Source organism: Diprion similis, chromosome 11, assembly GCF_021155765.1.
Source record: "Diprion similis isolate iyDipSimi1 chromosome 11, iyDipSimi1.1, whole genome shotgun sequence".
In the NCBI taxonomy this organism is placed as follows: Eukaryota; Metazoa; Arthropoda; class Insecta; order Hymenoptera; family Diprionidae; genus Diprion; species Diprion similis.
Window position 1 is genome coordinate 10,174,380 of NC_060115.1, and position 22,786 is coordinate 10,197,165.

At 43.2% G+C, this 22,786-nt stretch overlaps 1 protein-coding gene across 4 annotated transcripts in view; it reads right to left on the reverse strand.

Moving 5' to 3' along the window:
- Window positions 1-22,786, reverse strand: part of LOC124412150 — a 69,672-nt gene that overhangs the window by 35,543 nt on the left and 11,343 nt on the right. For 2 of the 4 annotated variants that reach the window (XM_046891806.1, XM_046891804.1), the window contains exons 2-4: window positions 10,735-10,802; window positions 9,816-10,306; window positions 9,174-9,453 (exon numbers count right to left, since the gene is read on the reverse strand). In XM_046891806.1, coding sequence (XP_046747762.1) covers window positions 9,174-9,453; window positions 9,816-10,306; window positions 10,735-10,765 — 802 coding nt within the window. In that variant the 5' untranslated portion in view covers window positions 10,766-10,802. Of the gene's footprint in view, window positions 1-9,173; window positions 9,454-9,815; window positions 10,307-10,734; window positions 10,803-19,957; window positions 19,969-22,786 lie in introns of those variants that run through there. The other 2 variants (XM_046891805.1, XM_046891807.1) reach the window with 2 other exon arrangements.

Below are 22,786 nucleotides of genomic sequence, written 5' to 3' on the forward strand. Positions count from 1 at the left end.
TATGCGAAGAGTAAAACGTCACTTTCAGAACTCCCATAGCGATAAGTCAAACGGTAAAGAGGCTTGTAAAATTTTTCCGCATGAAACTGTGCAAAATACGTTGATTTTTACAATTTTACAAAATCCAAGTGTTACCAGACTTGCGACGCAGACGAAACGAATTTTTCGTTGCTTTTGATGATAAAATTAGTTCACATTCTGGGATGTCATTGTTAGAAGTTGTTTCGGAAGTTTATGAAAGAAGAAGAAATCCGATGCAGCAGAGCGTGGGTATGAGAGCGAATCGAGAACAGGCGAAGACAGAATTTGGTGCGTGATACAAACACGTATGCGACACCGTCACCGACGCGTGTGTATGAAGCTTATTAATATTAGTATTGCACATTGGACGACCGATAAAACTGGTTTTCGCATACCTTTCCACGTGCCTCGTGTTCCTCTTTGGAGTGTTGGGGCAGCCGAGGATCCACCCGCATCGGGCGGAATTAAAAAGCGATAAAAAAAAAACCCGCGACAATTGCACACAAGCGTACGTGTAAGGTGGATGAATAAAAACGGTGGTAAACGAGCAAATGAGGAGAAAGACGAAAGAAAAATTGTAAAATTGGGAGAGAATTGAGCCGTCGAACCCTGGACCGCAGCATCCAAGAACAGCGGGTTGACTGCACCACAGAAATGTCATCACCGGCATAAAGAGAAAGAGCGAGAGAGAGAGAGAGAAAGCGAAAGAGGAAGAGATAAAAAGACATTCGTTGCTCATAAATTATTTATCCTTATTTTTTCCAGCGTATTACACAAGCTCGACGAATGCGACATTTTTGACGGACTTGAATATGCGCGGATACGCGAGGTATTGCGACTATTTTACCTCGAAAGGCGTTATCAGATCGTGCAACCGAAGTGATCGCGGAAGGATATGTTTCCACGGTTGGAGAAAACAAGCGTATGAGAATATATTACAAAATAGAAAAAAAGAGGAAATCTCTGCGGGGGATGAGGGGGGAGGGGGGGGAGGGGGGGAGGGGGGACGGCTAGAAAAACAAAATACGACGTAGGCCGTAGCCCAGGGTACCCAGATACATAATTTCGCGGCTGATTTCATATTTCATCAATAATTACTTGTTTCTCGTTTGAGGATTTAAAGGCGTTACTTTCGGAAATAAGAGGTTACCGGCTCGCTGGCTAGGCTCGCACGACTCGCTCGCCTCCAATAAATCAAAATATCAAGTCAGGCACGACTAGAAGGTCTTATATACCTTACAGCGTTGCCTACACCATACATACACACCTATGTACCCATACAAATACGTATAATACATCAGAACCAAGCCGCGTATGGACCATTAACAAGTTACAGAAGAATGCTGATACGGTTAAGCTTCTGCTGTCCCGATGAATCGTTTCATGGCATCGACTGTACCTGCACTAGCCATGTGGCTTCAAGTCAGATTCAACCTCTCGCTCTCTTTCTTTTCAGTTTTTCCTCGACTTCCCCCCCCCCCCCTCCCCCACCCCCTCGACGCGACTCAGGAACGTCAAGTGGCCAGCAATGTATTTTTTTCCCCCCTCTTCTCTCTATCCTTTGGTTATACATACCGAAAACACTTTTTTTCTACAGTCTGGCCACTTGAATCAAGAAGACAAATTTAAGTAAAAAAAAAAAAAGAAAAAAAAAACATTTCCCCGTCATTGAAGACTTTTACACGATTTTTCGATGTTTCTTTAACTCGTATACATACAAGTAGGAAAATAAAAAATATACTTCAAATCAACGAAACAAATCCAAAGTTTGAATATAAAAATTTGTCGACTGAAATTTGTTTCTCTCGATATATTGTAACGAAGAAAATTTCAGTTTAGGATGTACAAAGAAAAAATCCCCCCCCATAAAAAAAAAAGGTAAAATGAAGATCAGTTTCGGAGAGGAAGAAGAGGAAAAAGAAAAGTATAAACAACGAACTTACATGTAAAATAATTTCCGTTAGCGCAACTTAAGGTAAGAACACCATGGGTACAGTAAGTGTGGAATACTGGCATACCTTTAGAGGCGTAAGAAATTCCAAACTTAAATAGCGTTCTAGCCGTATAGTAACGAAAGAATTGAAACGGCGTTTCTTTTCCGAATGAGATGAGAGCCCGGCTTGACCATACGCAGTGTACGCGTACCACGATGGGCGATATGAACGTAGGCATATATAAAAGTGTGGGCAAGCCATCGGACGAATAATACGCGCGCGTCTGTATATCTATATATAACTGATGGATTGGTCCATGATTAATTTGACGAGTAGTCTTTCTGGTTTTCGGAGACTGACGTCTACGGCTGTACCTCCTAATGGGCAGCCGCACGGTTCGAGCTGCCTATCGCCCTCTCAAAGTTCAATAACTCAAAACGGAATTGTTTGAAAAGTTAATCGGCAAAGGCACGGTGATCGGTGCCTTATGGAGAGGGGAGGGGGTAGGGGGAGGGGGGGGAGCTCGACATGGAAGATGTACGAAATAACTCTCCTGGCCGTGGAACTTGTCGAACAAAATGTGCAGCCTTTTCCGTCGCATATTTATTACTACATTCTACATCTTCTTTTTCATCAATCGACTTGGAATTTTTTATCTTTATTTTCTCTTTAGTAGATTATTTGCGGGCATATTGCGCGACGCGGAGACGATTCGAACAGGAAGTAAGGGATTAGTTAGGGTTAGGACAGAGACCAGCTGTGGAATTCTCCGATGAACCGTGGATACACGGACGAGACGTTTATACGCATGCATTGTACAGATATCGCAAAGCACACACACACACACACACACACACATAGGTGTTGCAATGAAAACAGAATTGAGCCGAGTTCCGGCTGGCTTTAGAGCTGTACGTATATAATACAAGCGCGCATGGCAGCGTTACACTAAAATTAAATAAATAATCGAAAAAGTTGTACAGAAATCTGTTAAGATTTGAAAGGCTCCCACTAAAAGGACTCCATTGAATTCTAAATTTAAACGAATGTCCGAGTGTCAGCTAGTTGACAGGCAAAATAAACAAGATGCCGAGAAAAAACGTGCACGTTTCCATCTCACTCCCGGTATTCCTCACGCTCATGCTCTCTCTTTCTCTTCTCAGGCTTGTTCACATGCGTTAAAGTTGCGTGAATGGCGAAAAGCTGAGTTAGAAATGGAGAGAGAAAGAGAGAGGAAGAGTACCGGGTAAAAGTTTATCGAGAAGAAAGAGACAGAAATGAAAAGTTGAAAATAATAAAATAGGAGAAGACAACGGCGAGATGTTCCGACCGTTATAGGCAGCGTTGATGAGCGCGAGGCGGATGAAAGTATCTCTTGTAAGACGGGTGTTCCCTATTCTCGTTCTAAGCAACGTCGTCTTCGTCGTCGTAGCGCGTTAGCCGAACGATTCGTCTGCGTTGGTCATTATTCGAGAGGTTTGAACAAAAAGTGGGATTCTCACAGGCGTTTAGACAATCAAGAGAAGACGAAAGAGGTGGAGGAGGAGGAGGAGGGACGAGCCGGAGGCTCCCGCTAGCGCCGAGTTAATTAAGAAGCAAAAAGCACATATAGTGGCCAATTGGCTCGAGAATAGTCGTCAGTGACGTAAACCGTGAGCCGATGAAGTCAAGTTTCAAGAAACCCGGATGAAACCCTGTGAAAATCTGCGAGATATGAATTGCGCGGTGATTATACTCTCGAGTATATTGTTTCCGGAAAAATTGATTTCGCCTAGCGAAGCCACGTGGATGGATAATGAAAAATCTATTATCCTTATCGCGATCCCTGCGCGAGTTCAATTACAACTTACCGTATACACAATTATACATCGCAACGTATATACGTACACGCATATGCGCGTTTTAGCTTATTGAAATCATCTAAGAACATACGGCACATGTGCAGGAAAAGAGCCGAGCCCAAGCCACTGGCAGCAGCTCGTCATTTCTGCTCAGCCAAGAGTCGTAAAATGTGTTTCATAAAACATTCTACGATCTCATCATACCTTTTGCTGCCGCTGCTGCTGCTACCGCTGCCTGCTGCAGACGCTCCCAACTGTATACCATTGCGAACTACCACTACTACTACTACCACCAGCCATACGTATATGTACATATATACGTATAGGCGTGATCATGGCGAAATCATCGATCAAATTTTATTGGAAAGGTGTCAACCGTTTCAATATTCACCAAATCATTAATTAATAAAACGCAAAGTTTTTTTTATCCTTGAACCGTGCGACAATCTCTTTTTGTATCACATCTGTACTAGCAGACATCGCGCGTTTATACTGTAATTTTTTTGTCTTTAAACTGAAATATTTATTTTCTAGCTTTGCAGTTTGACGTTTTCCCAAGTTTTTTTTTTTTTTTTTTTTTTTTAGAAAAAACAAAAATCTATTCATCACTGCACTCCCAGCGGCGAACGTTTCACGCTCGATTCGCCCCGGTGGAATTGGTGTGAAAAAAAGTGAAAATAGACAGCAAGAAAAAAGCAACAGCACATGAAATCCTCAATGTCTTCTTGGTCAGCCAAATATTGTACTCTACGCCCAATGCATATTACACAGTAAAAACATGTTTGGGTATCGTCGAGAGTAGTTTCGACTCGACGCGAGACTTTACTTTAAATTGTAACAAATTTTGGATAACTACGTGCGAAATTCAACAGGAGATTACGACAAATATCGAACATTGTAGACGCTACCCCGCAATACTGGAATAAAACTAGAAAATTATACTCTCCAATTTCAGAGAGTAATCAAGGAATAAAAAACGAGTGAAAATAAACAGATTGCCGATTACCCAGCGTAACTCTATAAATCATAGGAAATCAGATACCCACAGCTGTCAGTCAGTCAGTCAGTCAGTCAGTCAGTCAGTCAGTGAGTGAGTTAGTCGGTCGTCGCGGAGCCCGATGATTGGCCGTTTATACAAGCATACTATTTTCATTGGGCATAATATTTCTCATTTTTTTTCTCATTTCCATCCTCCTCCGTGCGTAAGTTATAACTACAAATTAATTTCAACGCGTGAGATATTTTCTAATACACGGTAACGACCTCGTAAGTCGGTTAGGTAGCGCCGATGGCGTTGAGCAACACAGAATGAGAATGAATCAAAATTGGTATTGGGTGTTTCGGTGAGGGTATACAATAATAAGGGGGGAGGGGGTGGAGGAGGGATTAAAGCGCGTACCGAAGCTACAGGCTGAAGAAAAAAAGTAGCTAAAGCCACAGGAAACGAGCGTCGACGCAATCGTCATATATCCATCCAGTTCTCGAGCCCCAGATTGTAATTTTTAGGATCGACTGTACGGTCTTGCAGAGAGAACAGAATGTGGCACTTACATATTGCTCTGGTGCGGGGCTGCCCTCACATGTGCGGCACGTACGTGAATATATGATGGCTCGCAAGATGGCCGACTTATAACTCATAAAGTTCGTCCGCGTAGGTACGACCACACATGTATAATGTATAATATAAATGCACATACAGCGTACAACGTACACGTTGCGTTGTCGCGCACCTACTCAAGTGCTCACTCACTCACTTACTCACTTACTCACTTACTCACTCATTCACTCACCCACTTCGCGGAGCGTGCATGCCTGACAGATAATCGCCGCAAGACGATTCCGCCTATCGATACGCCTCGGGATCCACCGCGTCAATTAGATGCAATAATTTGTATTAGCCCGTCATCTCGCCCTCTCCACGACCCCCGAATCATTCGACTTGTCGTGGGTCGGCAGCCGCAACGCTAATGCGACGACCCGTTGCACCAGGCTGCAGGCACCTCGGCTGTGTTGCTCGTAAGACATAACCCGAGCATGGAGAACGATTATATATGTATAAAGTCGTTCCGACGATACACCCGCCGGCCCCGAGACAAATCCTTCCATGCCAATTATAGCCCCCCCCCCCCTGCACCTCTTTGTACATTTTATTGTAACGCGTACCTGCGAGGTAGGTGATGCGTGTCGCAACTGCATCCGCAGACTGGACCACAACTTAGTATACCTTTCTCGAAGTTTACGGACACTTTCGTATCGTAGGTTTAACACAGCGAAGCGTAGGCATAAAGGTCAACTTCTCAGAAATTAAAATTGACATTTCTTTTCTCGCTGTCATTATACCGCGTGTAACGTTAGAGACGGATTGCGATGTATCGTTGAATTGAACAATGTGATCAACGAATTTCAGAATTAATTGGAGTTTGTTTTAACTCTACTAAAATCGATGAAACGTTTTCATCAACGGGTTAATTATGGAGCAGGAAGTTATTTATATCGCTGAGCAATGAGTAGCAAAATGTCGAATGCACGGCAACGTGTGACCTCATCCTGCAGGGTCTGACTGTGAGATGTCGTACGAAAATGGAAATTCAAATTCACCGCATTTATTTGAACTTTGGAAATAGTATTATTTAGTTTTGTTTTTTCAAAAGAAAAGTTCATGCCAAAGAAAGGTAAAATATAAATTTTTATGATCATAATCGGATTCCTTCAGTTCAAATATATTTAAAACCCATACTTTGAAGAGTAGATTATTCACCTGAGACGCGAAAAACATTGAATCACTTTATGACGCCATTCCAAGGTTTTTGTCAGTTACGGCACAGGCGCGCTTTAATACGTCACTATGACGACTGGGCAGTCAAGTCGATAATGAATCACAAGACAATTATACATAACTGTTTTCGAAACACCGGATTATCATAATGCGTCCCGTATGGAAGAAGACTAAGAATATTGGCAAAGAAATTTTCACATTTGAAGGAAAGAGTTTTCAAGAGGAGGAGGAGGAGGAGGAGGACCAAAAGTGTGCACGACGTGAATCTGCAAAGTATAAAGACAGTCTGCTGGAATCTTACAGCGTGTCCAATAACTCTTGATGGTCTTGTGACTGTAATTGAGAAATCACCTTCGAAATCATCGACTCCAGTACTGTCTTGTGTGTGAAGTTGAGCATAAGCCGTGTGACCGTTGAGACAGAAGACAGAAGACGGGATGGTTTTGGGCACTATACGATAAAAGCAGCTTATACTCGGAGGCGAAACAAGAAGAAGACCGAGTGTGGATTATGAGATTGTAGATACGAGTTTGAGATCGGTAGCAAACAGCGCGGAATGAGCGGCATAGTCATCTCCTTTTCGTAACCAATTCGAGAAAATTAGTGGCGTTAAATTGAAATTGTCGTGGCCGAGTGTTGCGGCTGTTGCCTGTGGAGAAGCGGAGAAGGCTGTTGCCGCAGAGTGCAAAGAAAAAGTTGATAAAAAGCAGGCGACGAGGGGAAAGAAGAAATGCGCAAGTTGAACGTTTCACGAGTGGGATGGGTGGCGCGGGTGATACGGGAAGCATCGCGTCGCAGAAATCGCGTGAAAAGTGGTCAAGTAAAGTAGGCTCGCGAGCCGGAGAGGCGACTTTCGTCGATTTTCTCTCCACCCTTCCTTCGCCCCCGTAGGCCCTTCTTTTTATCCCTCTTCTTTCGTTTATCACACTTTAAGAAAACACCCACATAGCCTGCAGCACTCCACTTCAAAGAGCCTATACGCTTCACTTACCCACGTGGGGTGTGTATGCGTGCGTGCGTGCGTGAGTGCGTGCATGGCGTGTCAGAGAGGCGACGCACCTCATGCCGACATATTTCGTGCACGACAGAAAGCACAACGCCCAGGCATGTAGCGCGGCGAAGCAGCGGCATCAGCACCACCAGGTCTGAAGAAAACTAGAAAACATCTGAACGTCGTATTTCTGTAAACCCCATTAATCATCCCGGCTCGGATAAAGCCAGAAAGGATGGAAGGAGACGAACGAACGAACGAACGAATGGATGGACGGACGGAAGGACGGACAGGCGGACAGATAGACCCCCGCTTATGGGGGGCCGAGGGGGGCACGACCGCCTCGAGTCGGGAACCCGAGGAATCATTTTTTATTTTTCGAATTTCGTCGGGACGCGTACCCATTGTCAGTGAGGAGGTATCTCGCCCCTCTACGCCAAACGACCGCAAGATTCATTAACTGATAGTGTTGTGTTATTTTTTATCTTGCTATACATTTTATTTCACTTTTCGTTTTACTTCATTGGTTCGTGTTACGTTTTTTTTTTAAGTTTTGTTTCTATTTTGTCATTTTTTCTTCATTTTTTTTTTTTTTTTTTTTATTCCATCTCTTTTTCTTTCACTACCGACGATTTTTAAAATGATATCCTCCGACCCGCCAGTTGTTGAGAAGAAGCCCACCCGTTGAGCACTGAGAACTGGGAACTCGAAATCGAGTCCGTTCGGTATTCAAGCAACGAATTGGACGGGTTTCCTTACCGATTCAAACGGGTTGGAAGCTCCGCAAGGCCGAATGAAAACGATTGACGCGAACGAAGTGATCGAAATCTGAATACGTCGTTGGTAGGTATAGACGTGATGAACGTCTTATCGTTGCTATCGATCCTAGCACTCTACTAGACTCGAAGAAAAGCGGAAAATGCTGCGGTCGTATCAAGTAACGAGAAGGAATTCAGATATGCAGACGTAATATATCTAATTGTAACTTTGGAAATCACAGAGTATACGGAACAGGGACAGGAGATATACCGAGAATTAAGATTATTATATCGTAAAAATGATAATTTTATTTTTTTGTATTCTCGAACAGTCTTCCGAAACTTATTTTATTTTTTTTTTTGCTCGATCTATAGATTATCAGTAACGCGTAAAAATTGTTCGTGGAAAAATGTTGACCAAAAGTGATTGCATCGAAAGTAGCGTAGCTGGCTTTCTAAATTTGATTAAAGGTTAGCCACGCAATGATAGCCAGTTATAAATTGTTCAAGGGTTGAAGTGGGCGTTGAAAACGGAAACGTTATAAAAGAGTCTAAGAAATACATACCACGCGGTAAAACTTGACCGCGCCAAATGAGTAAATTATCTTTCATCTTGATTTCCCGTAAATCATGGACACGGAATTTGTTCAAATATGACGAATAAAAAATAACGCCCATTCTTACGCTACGATCACGTTCTAAAATCGCGTAACAAAAAAAAAAAAAAAAAAAAGAAAAAGAAAGACAGAATTTTCGATCCTACTCTAACGATGTGGCAGAAAATTTTCAAAGAGATCATTGCGGCATAGTGACGAGAATGAAAAATCAAAAGGAAATAAAGTTTTTACTCACCCTGGGGATGGCTGACCGGAGGATTGAGAAAATTGAGCGGAAGCTGCCTCGTGACTGACTTGGCGAGCTCTCCTCCGAGGCCGTAGATCGCGAGGAGTTCCTGCATCGTCGACTCGGCGTACTCCCTCATCCCCTGGGTCGGTACCCTCTCCTCGGTCCCGGGTCGCTCGTCGTCGAATTGGCCACCGTTTACGTCGAGCCGTCCCCCCGCGACCTCGGGGTCGAGTGGTACACCACTGCCGCCGCTTTTCTCCGAGGAATCCGAGGTAGGACTCCTTACCTGCAGGACACGCAATCCAACTTCCTATTCATCCATCGCGCATACAAACGCTAACGAAGAAACAAAGCAACAAGAATAATACATTCGCAGCGCAAACCGCATCTTCGATACCCTTGAAGGTTCAATGAGAGCTTTCGCGAACTTGCCGACAAATGATTGACGTCAACGCGAACGAGCAATGCATTTCAATGGTTCGATAGCGGCGATTTTTCATGCTCAATTACACCTTTCGCTGTGTTTCGTGTCTTCGTTTTCACAGCCGATGATTCGAAATGAAGTAGGTATAAATGGTAACGCGAATTCCCGACCTAACCGCGAAGGAGATGACAGTGAACCCTTGGGAGTAGTCTGAAGGTGCTTACCTCACGACTGGGGGAGTAAAGCTTCTGGGACCTGAGTTGCTCCAGGATGAACTTGTGTCTCATGGAGTCGCTGCTGTCGTCGTCAGCCTCGGAGGAGGCAGGCCGAGTCGTAACCGATAGATCCATTGGACTGGCCTCGTTGTTGTTTAAACCCTGCTTGACCCTCTCATCCGTCGGAAGTTTGACCCGCTGTTCGTCGACTGGTAGCATTTTCTTTCTCTCGTACTCGAGTATCTCAACAGCGTTGTCGTTCGAGTTATTGTCAATCTGATTGTCCTCCTCGTCAATGTACCTGTCGACGTCCTCGCGATCAGACTCGTCCGAAACCTCGGCCATCCGGCTGCTAATTGGTTTAAAATTCTTCCTTTTGTTCCTAGGCTTTTGGCCCGACGATATCTGGATCGGCGTTTGCGACTCGAACTGAGAGTCAGAGTCCTGATCAGCGGTGCGAGCCGTTGCGTAATTGTAAACGGAGTCGGACAGCATCTCCGCTAGATTGGGGAGGCAAGAAACGCGAGTCGTGAGTGATGGCTGGATGAATCCAAATCTTTTTTTCACGCTACGACATAACTTTGCCGAAATTGAATGAAGTTATATGCTGGTTACCATTCAGACCAATGAAAGAAGACCAGTTGTCTGGATGACGGTCTAGTAGCCACTAACAACAATTACATGGAACTGAACAAGAAGCCATTTTCAAATTAAACGACTAGGTCGTTGGAAGGTTGCAAGTTGATCGTTCGTCCAATTCAAATTATGGAAATCTCTGAAGGTCCATAACTCAAGCCATTGGCGTATGAATGGTGGAAACTTTGATGAAACATTTATTCGGTAGAGGAATATTCAAACTCTATTTAACGTTAGATTTGAGGAAAAAAAAAGAATTCGCCGTATATGAATAAAATTTATAGAGACTTACTGGGGCCATACGGACTGGTGACGGCTGACATCTCAAAGTCCTTCCTCCTCTCGTTTCCTCAGTGCATTCTAAAACAGAAATTCAAACAATTTCTTTAATTAAATCGTTGGCGAAAAGAAGAAGAGGAATACGAAGGAGAAGAAGTAAGCAAGCAAAACAAGGGTCGGCATATCCTTGGTACGTGCGAAGTTCACGCCGGTATTGAGATCTATACATGTGTGCTCGTTGCAGATGCAAACGCAAGCAGAAGCACCAGATCGGTCCCTCTAGATCGATGCTAACTGGTACAGTGACCGTTGGCAAGACTGCCAACTATTTTTTAGTGAACAAATTCGCGTATTCTAGTCAGGCGAAATTATTAATTGCCTCCAAGTGAATCAGGCCAACTTCGAACAGACAACGGAAATAAAATCAGAAGTCAAATCAACGGCTAAGAAATTGCGAATTATTAAAAGCCTTTCCCCGTTTCCTACCTCTCCTACGGATACCTTTTTCTCGCACACGAAATAGGAAACTAGATTCGTTGATTAAACATTCTTCATTTGTTTAACGAAGTGTTTATTTGTCATAATGTAATTACAGAGGATAATATTTCGTCATTGTCACTCCTCTAACATTGTGCAAAACCGATAAGTTTAAGCTACGTGCGACGAAAAAGATGATCTCGACTTGCCCTAGTCCTGGGATTGATTGTCGAACGATCGGCAGCGGGAATGGACCGATGATGGAAAACCAGAGCGAGATCTTCGTGCGCGTAGATTAACAACGTCCGCGATACACGCCGTCGCATATATTCTATATACATATACTGACGTGTACGTAGGTGAGAATGCGTATCTGTATTCACATATATATATATTCTCTTTGTCGACCATATACAGTAGGGGTAATTAACATCTGTTATAGTACCTATGGTGAACGCCCAGTTTTACCCCACCACGCTCCCACAGGGCGGACCTTGAATACATTATCAGATGTATACGGAGAATTTACGATCAGAGGGGGTTGGTTGGTCGGATAGTGAAAAACCGGCCAAGTAACACATGAACCATTTCCAAATCATTATAGACGGGATCGCGCTTTCTCGGACAAACCAGCAAACTGCCAAGTCAACTTTGACAAATGGCAAATGTATAGGACATTCGGTTAGGTTCTAATTACTCAATAAAACAATCGATTTCACTCGGCGACAAGCTTCAAGTTTGTTGATATTCATTTAATTTCCCTGACGACAGTAGCGACCGGTGCCGATCACTGTATTGTTGTAAAGTTCGAAGCTAAAGTCCGAACGGACAGAAAATTTGAGAGTAATTATCGGGAGAATTTGAAAACTGGAGATTTACCAAAACGGCATGATTTTTTAAAAGAAATTTAAAAAGCGAACAACGCAAATTTCTTCCCTTCTGTCTTGATTATTGGTTATCTCAAGTTTCTATCAAAAAATGCTTGCACGATCGAATTTGTGTTGTTGGCATTGGTTAAACTGCCTCAATATCCGCGTTCGGCAGGTTGAATAAATTTTCAGAAATTCACGTCTCAAGTAAAGTTCGCCTTTGTGTATAAGTATAAACTCAGTCGAGCCCCGTCTTTATTCGTGGTCTTCGGGTACCTAGAATGGTAAGTACCTATACAGCGCGTAGTCTGCAAACGGTGACCTAGATTCCCTTCAAATGTTACCCGGAGTGTAGGTTCTAATTTTAAAGACAAACAAGGAAATTAAGACTGCCTCCTCGGCGTCGGTCGCGAATCGCTCACTAACATTCCCTAAAGTTCCAAATCCGGTGAGGCTTTCAGCGTACCAAATACCTACGGCCGAAAGGCCGTATCTAACCGTCGTGAAAATATTTGCTACATGGTCTAACGGAATAGCAATAATCTGATTATAACCTCCCGAAGCCACCCAAAGATTACTCATTGTTAGATTCCCCGCGGATTGTGATGAAGAAAAGATTTCTTTCAAATTGGTGAAAGCACAGATTTCGAGTTATTTGTAAGTGTGAAAACACCATGCACCACCACCATCCCCTCTCGGATGTTAATTCTGATCTACCGAGGTGTCATTTAATTGCTCGAGACATGGAAGAGGAGCGAATGGCTTGTTCTTTAGAGGGCGAGCCTCTGACCACCACTCGACATAGCTGCTCGTTCTGGGACGAGCCCCAATGGGCCACAGGCTGCGGAATGATGAAACAAAAAAGCAGACAAGAGGGAAGAAGAAATAAAGAAATAAGAATGATGGGGAAAAAACGTTACTCAACATTCGTCAAACACTCAAATGTAGCGAGAGACTGAGACTGGCTGTATGTGACTACCGTGGATACAGCAAAGCCGTCCAACGAAGAAACGAACGAATCGACCAACCATCCAAACAACCAACCAACCAACTTCCAGAGAGTCCGTCATGCAGCTTGCGTGGCCCAGCAGCCGGCTCTTCTTCGAGTGTCTCGAATCCCCGAGGATTATTCAAATTCAAAGTCTTAAAATAAATAATTTACTTACTTCGACGACGAGTGTGTGCCGTGGAAATTGTTATTTCAGAGCAAACAACGAACGCGTACCCATCCCTTATAACACACGCATATAAGAGGGTACAAACTTGGAACGAATGACTCACGCACCTTCGATTGCAGTTGGCACTGACCGATGCGAATACCATCTCACCGCTGTCGTCGTAAAATTCATTCAACGAACGATACACTCTCGATCAGAGTATGTTCAGGTTAGGTATATAGAATTACTCTACACGTTAAGTGCAAGGTGGTAGGTACGTGTGAATCATCACAACGGCTATCGAGAGTTTTTCTATTCCAATATTTGCGATGATCACAACATAGCTACTTTGTTTTTTCCACGTCTTTATTCCTTGTGCGCAAAAACGATCCGACTAATGCTGTAATGTGTATGTTGGTCGGTGGGTAAGTGGTGTGTGGTGGTTTAACACGGCGAGTACCAAAAGAGAGAAAAATGTAGAGAAAAAGAGAGACGCGATGTGTATATGCCGTGAGGGAATGTGTTCGTAAGATAGAGTATGAAACGCGAGAGCCCTGCTAAGATTAAAGAATTAAAAACATGGAATTCTGAGAACTGGTTGAAGGAGTCATAATAATATATTCGTAGGTACGTTATGGGTATAAATATATACGTATGGAGAATACGGCGGAAGAAGTACTAAGCACAAAGCGTAAAGTGCACTGCAGAAGTATAAGGAAATAAAAGAAAAGGAAAAAAATAAAAGAGAACTCGTTCGTCGTCGCCAAAAGAGAAGCAGGTGGTTAATTTTCTTTCTGTAGCTAGAAAATGAAGGGATTTCAAAGAAAGCATAACACGGATATTGTAAACCGTATAACAGGCAAAGTGAACGCGGGGGATGAAGTCCTTACAAGTAGTATAAACTAGCCTGCAGCGCTGCGGCGGTAAATCTGTTTGTAAATGTACGAGGCTACTGATTTTCCGCTAAACTCTTTTAAAACGTTTTCTAAAGAGGGTAGGGTTGGTGGTATATAGGTTAAAAATAGAGCAGGCAACAATGTACTAATCGTGTTAGGCCATTTAGCGGGGCACAAGGCATTTAGAGCTCTGGCTCTACCTCATCGCGAGTTGGTGTGGAAGTAAGGAATGAAGGAAAGGAGAGGAGAGGAGAGGGAAGGAGAAGAGACTCTAAGTAGCCAGCGATATACGAGCCTTGGAGCTCATTTCTCAAAATATGCTAAATCGTCTTAATGGACGGGCAATGGCGTGGAAAATATTATTGTTCCAGTAAACTTCGCGCGCATGTTATACGATGAGACTTATCGGAGGTTCCGAGTCATCCTGACTTTTCCGGATGCGGTGCAACCAGCGTGTCGAAAAATCACTCGGTGCACTTCGGGTTCGACTCCCGAAATACCTAATCGTTCCCGGTATATAAATTAGGAGGCTTTTCTCGTCGATGCGATGCCGGCTTAACACCTTTCGGCTCGCTTGTCCACCAGGTCGGATAAGAAGCCTACGCCGGTGTGTGTGCCGGTTCTAACGAAAAAAGGAATAGAAATTTTGTTTTTACGCTCATCTTTCGAAATTAGGAGAGAAGAACTGTCCGCGCATTGGCACGGTGACGCTAACCTGATTTCCTTCAAAACTCAATATCGTATTTGTACATTTCCTTAGCTCGTATTTCTACTCGTGCAGCCGTGCTGCTAGAGATCAAGTCACCACTTCGGTATTCGTCTTGAACTCGGAACGAGGAGATGGAAAAGGGTGAAAAAAGAAAAAAAAAAACGAGAAGAACGGAATCAGAAACAGAAGTGCATACAACTGCACTTTGAATTAGAGTCAACGCAGCCGCACAACAGGATATCATAACGCATTTTTCATTTCTCCGTAACGGTTGAAACAACGCCGTAAAAGTGCACGTTTTGTGTGTCGATGCCGGGTTAGGTGGTCACATGCGGACATTTAGACGCGCGTCGAACAGGATTTGAGTTTCAGCATTCGTCACTCGAGTCGTTTTGTCTTTTTTTGTTCATCCTCTTTCATACACCAATTTTTTCCTCCCCACACTGACACACACACACACGTACATTGCATTCGCAGTCGAGACGAATACCAAATCTAACGAATATGCATTATAGAAGCTGCACATTATTATAGGTGGCTCCGTGTCGCCTTCCCTGTCTCTCGGAAAGGTGAGAAGCACAGGAAACGAGGATGTGTAATCGTACACAGACACACACACACACAGGCAAAAAAAAGGGAACGAACCCCGGTATGAGCATCCCATAAAACGAGATTTCGAAAATCCGTTATTTAAATAAGTAAGGTAGGTAAAAGGTGGTGGTGCTGCTGCCGCTGCTGCTACTGCGCAGTTTCGAATGGGCTGAATAATTTTATAAAATTAATAGTAAAGGGGGTAGGTAGGCTACTACGGCAGTGAGGCGGCTCGGGCTCCCGGACCCATTATGCGCGTATGCAAATATGTCCTTCCTGCAAGGGGTTTTTTGTGAGGGGAAGTAAACCGTGGCATTGGGCGTGGATGAGGGAGAGGAGAGGCATACGGTGGCGGATCCGTGTATACGAGGGAGAGAGAAGGAGAGGAAGATGAGGAAAAGCGTAGCCTGCAGCAGCAGCAGCAGCAGCAGCAACAGCAGCAGCTTGATGCAAAGCATTAAAAACTTTCGAGATTTATAGTACGTAGCCGACTCTCTCTCTCTCTCTCTCTCTCTTCGCGTTGGGGTTCGAAGCCCCCCAGCCCCCTCCTCGCAATGCTGAAAAATATATGCGTCCCCCACCATTGGCGGGTCAATTTTTTTTCATTAGCCTCTCCCCCTGCAATCGCCGTCCTCGCCTTGCCTAAATTCAAGTCCCGTACCCGCGATGACGTCATCGGTGAACTGGATTAAACGTTGCGTGTGTTTGCACAGCATATGTGTGCGTGTGTTTCGGCCTGCGCTTTACGCGGATTATGAACTACAGAAAAAGCGAAACGCAATGAAGCTAACTTTCGCCAAAACTTTCCGAGCTTTATTTTTGCTCAATAAGTTTTTTACTCCACCATTCAAAATCACTGTACAGTATTTAGGGGTCAGTTATTATGATACAGTGCAACGGGTCAACCGATTCATCTACGAATTATAAACTGCACACTTCCATTCAGTACCAACTGTCTAAAAAATAAGTTATTCGTCAAACTCCAGTATATACCCTGAAACTATCAAGGGTCTTGAGAATGGGCAAGCTTTCTGGAACCTACACGCATAATTACGATTTTGAAGTTGAAGTAAGTGTACCAGTTATTGATCCTGTCCCAATCATTAACCTTTTCTGGTTCTATCTGTTTGATCCTTACGATTAGTTGTAAAATTACTAAAGAACAAATTTGTAGTGTCTAACTTTCTAGCAGTTGACTTTATAGTATCGAGAATCTCACAATTTGTGCCATCAATTTATATTTTTGGAAAATGAAGGATACAATATTTGAGTTACCTGGGTAACCATAACTTGAAGACATGTTGAACGAAAACTCACTGCAATGTAGCAACTTCAAAAGTAACGAATTTAAAAAATACCAATTTCTATAATGTTACATTAGAGTTTACTGAATATCAGACAGTCCTAAAGTTTCGAAAAAAGAAAGTACTCCGACCGGCTGGTGAGAAGGTACATTAATTTCACAATTGGCGTGCAAATAACTGACTAGCCAAGAAGTTTGAGTTCACGATAGGTTCGCTTGAAATTGGAACAGAGTTACGTGGCTACACGTTGTGTCTAGGCCTAGGCCAGCAGCGACGGAGCTATCGCGGAGACTATAACGGAATTTGGAATGTATAAATTTTGAGTAAAAACGGGCTCATCCGTGTGTGGTTCGTGGGTGTGTGCGTGAAGTTGAGGTTGAGGAGCCACCTCATGCACGGTGTGAGACATTACAAGTATTATCCACCACCTTCGTAAACGCCAAGTATAAGTCGAACGCACACCTGCCAATCGACAATCTGGACGTAATAGTGAGACGTACGTACACTCTGAGAGAAACAGACACAAGCGCGGACATTCACGTATCGCGAGGAGGAAAGAGAGGGACGAAAAAGAGAGAAAGAGAGAGAGGAAGAGAGAGAACGGCAAGAAAAAGTATACTACTATAGGCAGCGAGGGAATGATGGATCGCTTCTATTAAAATACTTTTTCGACGTAGAATACAGAATGGGCCTTGCCCTGGCTTGCCTGCCTTCCTTCTCCTCTCTTCTTCTCTTCTCTTCTCTACTCTTCTTTTCCCTTCTACTACTACTACTGCTGCTGCTGTTCTTCTTCTTCTTCTTCTTCTTCTTCTTCTTCTTCTTCTCTGCACCGGGCGAGTGGATTTATTTACATATTTTCAATCTGGATTAAGAGGTATACCAGACTGCACTCTTCTTCTCTTCTCTCCTGCATCCAACCATAGCGATCCGGGCATGCAGGAGGATCTCGAACAGCAAAGCCGCCCAGCTCACCTCGCCAGGATTCCGGCTCGAATCTTCGACCAAATACACCATAAAGCATGAACGAACGCCATCATCGGATACACATCGGAACTCTCGAAGCCCGTCCTCCCATCCCAACGCACAGCCACCAAAACTGGTGGGTGTCGCTGTGTACAAGCGGCGGGTTATGATGGTGATATTAATGCGCTCCAATTAAAGAAACCCGGAGAACACAACGCGCCCAGCGACTCTAATAGGAAATACGAAATTATTAAGCCCGCTGCCGCTGGTTAGGACGATTATCCATCTATATATTAGCCGCGACGCGGGGGCATGTGGCGGTGATTATTGCCGGCCTCTATGGACAGCAGCGTGCGATGAAGGCGAGGGGAGAGGAAACGAGAGGAGAGGAGAGGAGAGGAGAGGAGAGTGCTGCTCAGCCTCCGTTCGACTTCACGCGTTGCCAGAAACATATGACAAATGAACTCCTCTTAACCGGTGAGCTCTTTCTCATATCGGGAGCTATTAACATAAGGCTAGATAAAGTAACGAATTTAAAAAAATCGAATGTAAAAGCGAGAGGGAGAGAGAAGAATTCCATTCGAGATCTTATCCTGCGGGACAGGACTAGGCTGGCGCTGGCTGCAGCCGTATAGCGACCTGCGACTCATTAATCACCCGGCACCCTTCTTCTTCTTCTTCTTATTCTTATTCTTATTCTTATTCTTATTCTTCTTCCACTTCCACTTCTTCTTGGGTTTGTTTCCTATTATTGCGACCCGGGAAAAAGGAGAAAATAAGATGAAGGTAAATCGGAAGGTTGGAAGTCGAGCAGAGGAAGAGCGAACGCGGAACAGAGATATTACAAGTAAAGACCAAACATGCCTCTTCGCAAGATGGTCACGTACAGGTATGACGAGACAGAAATTTTTTCACGACAGAATCCGTCTCAAAGAAGTCCGGATAATCGACAAAACTCCTCATAACCTCTCTACCGACTATTCAATATCGATAAATCGAACTAGATACCATTCTACTTCCTCATCCTCTGTAAATCTCGAGCAGAGTTTGATTACAGTTTTTCGATCAGTCGCTGCACCTCGAATCTACCTATAGCCAAAAATTCTTGTTAGATGACTTGACGCCTTTCGTAAAATAAAAAATTCATCCATATCCCGTGAAACACGATATGTAGATACACACGTATGGTATTCTAATGACATAGGTGCGTTATAATCGAACGGTCAGGTAACAGCGACGTTAATCAACTACCGATTGCACACTGCTGCTGAGACGGCGGCGGCGGCGGCGGCGGTGCTCTTCGCCCGATGAATGTTTTCAAAACTTGACTGCATTATATACCCACGCACGTTCGTCGCAAGGTATGTTATGTAGTGAGCAATAGGTGTAGCCAGCGGTCCCTGGAGGCAAGATATATTCAAATCGGAAGTCGAAAGACGAGGCGGCAACGCTAGATTATACGTGGCATTGCCGGAAGGCGTGCGCGCAAGGATTTTTCGTTTTCTTCGCTTTTCCTTAGATGCATATGTATATATTAATCGTGGTAAATTTCTAACAGATTTTTCCTAGTCGATTTCTACTTCATGGGTCGGAGAAGATAGATATATTGGTTCAATGTAGACCGCGATGGAGGGGCTCGTCGCACACGCATTTGTAATCGGATGGAGGGAGAAACGGAAATTGAGATTCTAGGCCAACTGACGGGTCAGTTAAATACAAGATGGTGGATGCGGACACCACATCACCTCTTGCACAACTCGACGACAAATTGAATTCTTGTCCCGTTGCGCGAAATCGACCAATTATCGAGTTACTCGATCGCCGAGCTTCTGCTTCGACTTCTATCTTCGACGCCTGTCGTACATTACACACATTGTAGAAGTATGTTGTACAGGGAAGCGCGTATGGCTGAGCCATGTGAAAACGATCATAAACAGGCATGCACGTGTAAACTAATTCAAATAATATGTGTGCGAATGTTCAATCGTTTAACAAAAATTACCACGTACGTACAGAATTTTTATGTACATTTGAACATTTAGCGTTTGTGGTAATTCCTCGAAACGTGTTACATACCTATATACGTATAAATATATTGAAAGATGATTTGTACAGAAATACATGCATATTTCAACACGACGATAGGCGAGGTTAATACGGATTATCACCGGTTGAAATATGTTAGAAATCTTTGCCTTCGCGAAAAACGACAGAGAGAATGCAAGTGACTATCCGATAATACGAGAACAAATGATTGTTAGATTTGTTACCGTGATAAAAGGTGCTGGAAGCTGCAACAAGTAGAAAATAAAAAAAAATGTCAGCAATGATATCGATAGTCACTGACGAGTGCTTATGTTAGCGGATTTTTAGTTCCAGCCGATCGGTATAAAATCGAGTGTTCCTACGATAAGCGTTCACTTAAATTATAAATTGTATTTCAGCGACTACGGAGATGAACATTAAAGAATTATGACGATAATTGATTTGCGTATAATGACATAAATCATGTTGACATTGCAAATCAGCGCCATCTTTGTGAACTGCGCGCGAGGTAGGTATAATCGAGAGGTGCGAGTAAATCGAAGAGAACCGAGTTTTCTACGTACATATAGATATATATGTATATTTATTATGCGATTCCATACCAGAATGCGGAGGTTTAATTTATTTGAAAAGCGTTCGGCGAACGTGTTCCACGTTCAAATCAAGAACGTTCGGAACGTACAACGGCCATAATCCGCGGCCATATTCTGGATTTCGCGCCTTTTTTGTTATTCCATTGTTTTCTATACCCGTCCTTTTTTGGCTCTCGAAGCCCCTTCAGCGCGGTCTTTCATTTCTCGAATACGCGTTCACCTGCATATATAACGACACCGACAAGCCAACTTAGATATAACAGGAACCTGATCAACTATAATAACCAACTAACAAACTAACTAGCCGACAACATATCGCTCATATACTCTACCAAGGTACACAATACCGCGTTACTATTTCATTAATGCGATTTAGCCTCATGTAGCTCGCGGGTACGTGGCGATTGGCTGACATTTTTATAGCCAAGGAAATCTGGGCGTTCCATATTCGCATATGGTATTGGAAGTATTGTGTCGATATACGCGAGACGGCCATCAATTATCGTCCGCATTTCAATTGTGTACGCGCGAACGCCTACGCGTACGATATGAATTACCAAAACACGAGGCATAATGCGGAGGTACTTTTATTACACATACCCGGTGTGCCGAACGAAATCAATTTCCGACCGGCGATGATAATCGAGATGGAGATGGAGAGAGAGAGAGAGAGAGAGAGAGAGAGAGAGAGAAAGAAGCGCCGTTGACAAGTGTTCTTCAGACCCTTAAGGTTCTTGCACGCACTTTGAAAGCCACGACCTCTGCACCACGGACTTGGTTACAAATTACACAACTTTGCCAATTTTCGCGGACCTCGTCATATTCTATCAACGTATACATATATTGTTTTGAACGTGGGGAAAGATAGAGAAGTCAGGCTGAAGTTTGTTACGTCAATTCATGAATCAATGATTCATCTTTGAAAAAAGTCGTTATTTTGCAGCTTTAGGATTACTTGAAATATAACAAACACTGTTAAATTCATTTGTAAATTCAACGTTTTCAGGTATTTCAAAAGTGAAAAATAGTAATTATTGTTTCAATGTTTCGATACATTAACGTTACTGACTTCAGACTCGTCGAAAAAATATATGACTGTAATAAGATGTGTGTATGTGTATGTATATACATATACATGAGAATTGTTCTCCGCACTCAACATGCAAATGCAAATGCTGAAGTGTATTCTAATGCATCGGAAAATTATAACAACCGAATAAAAGAGACAGCTATTTGTAATCTGAGTTTGAGGAATAGCATAGCAAGGGGTAGACGGATCCAGCAATATCATCTCGAGTAATCTTGAAACGTGCTGTGTGAATATGTACGTACATACATATCCATTCCATCTATCCATCTTATACCAACATGAAACGGTGAAATGATTCGTTTCGTTTGTCCGTTCGTTTTATGTTAGTTTCTTTCTTTTTTATTCTATTCATTTCATTTCAAATTAGAGAAAAGAGTACGGAAATGAGAAGGAGAAGAAAGAGAAAAAAAGAGAGAGAGAGAGATCGAGGGAGAAGGGGAAAGAGAGAGAGAGAGATGTGTGACAAAAACAAAAACGAAAAAGATAAAGAAAAAAGAAAGAGAAACAAATGAGACCCGACGACGGTGGCGTCGGGGCGCTGGGGCGAGGGGGGGAAACAAATGAAGTCCGGCGTTCCTGTGACAAACGAGCGGTTCGCCCCCGAAACGTCACTCAACTGTTCAAACGCCATTCTACTGCCTATGCCGATGCCTATGCTCGAAATGGCCAACTATTTTACTGAGTCTAGGCTAGTCTAGTGGTATTATATCGTCCGATGCAGATTCGCAACTCTAGTCTCAATCTGCTTACAATCCCTCTTGCCGTAAGGAAGAATAATGCCAACGCATGGTAGAGGCGACGTTATCACGGGCAAATGATACTTGTCAGTGAATGAATACCTACCGTTACTCGAAGTCGTAAAACTATAAATTAAAAAATTCTCCAATGACAATCGAGTTGCGTTTGGCGATACCAATCGCTCTAGTATAAATATATATATAAATTTAAGTTAATACGACAACTTTTTTCACCCGTAAGTTGTACAATTGGATTTTCAGTTGTATTATACGTAGGTATAGAATATTGGAAACGTGATTTAATTAAGAAGCGAATAACCTTCGTATGTACATTGTACAAGGATATTATTATACACCTATGTTGTAATACATTCTCTGCACGATGCGAATAAAAATCACTAGATATACTTCGCCTATCGTGCGATTAGGGAGAAAAATCCTTCCCTCATCCCTAAATACGCACTATATCAATGCGCACACACACATGTATGCATTGTACATAAATATATACAATATATGGTACATACAGCAAGGATGCAGGTATGTATCTACAGCGGAACCGTGTGACGCGACATAATTGTAGCCGATTGATACGAACAGTTGCTCCATTGTCGACTGTGTGAATATACACAG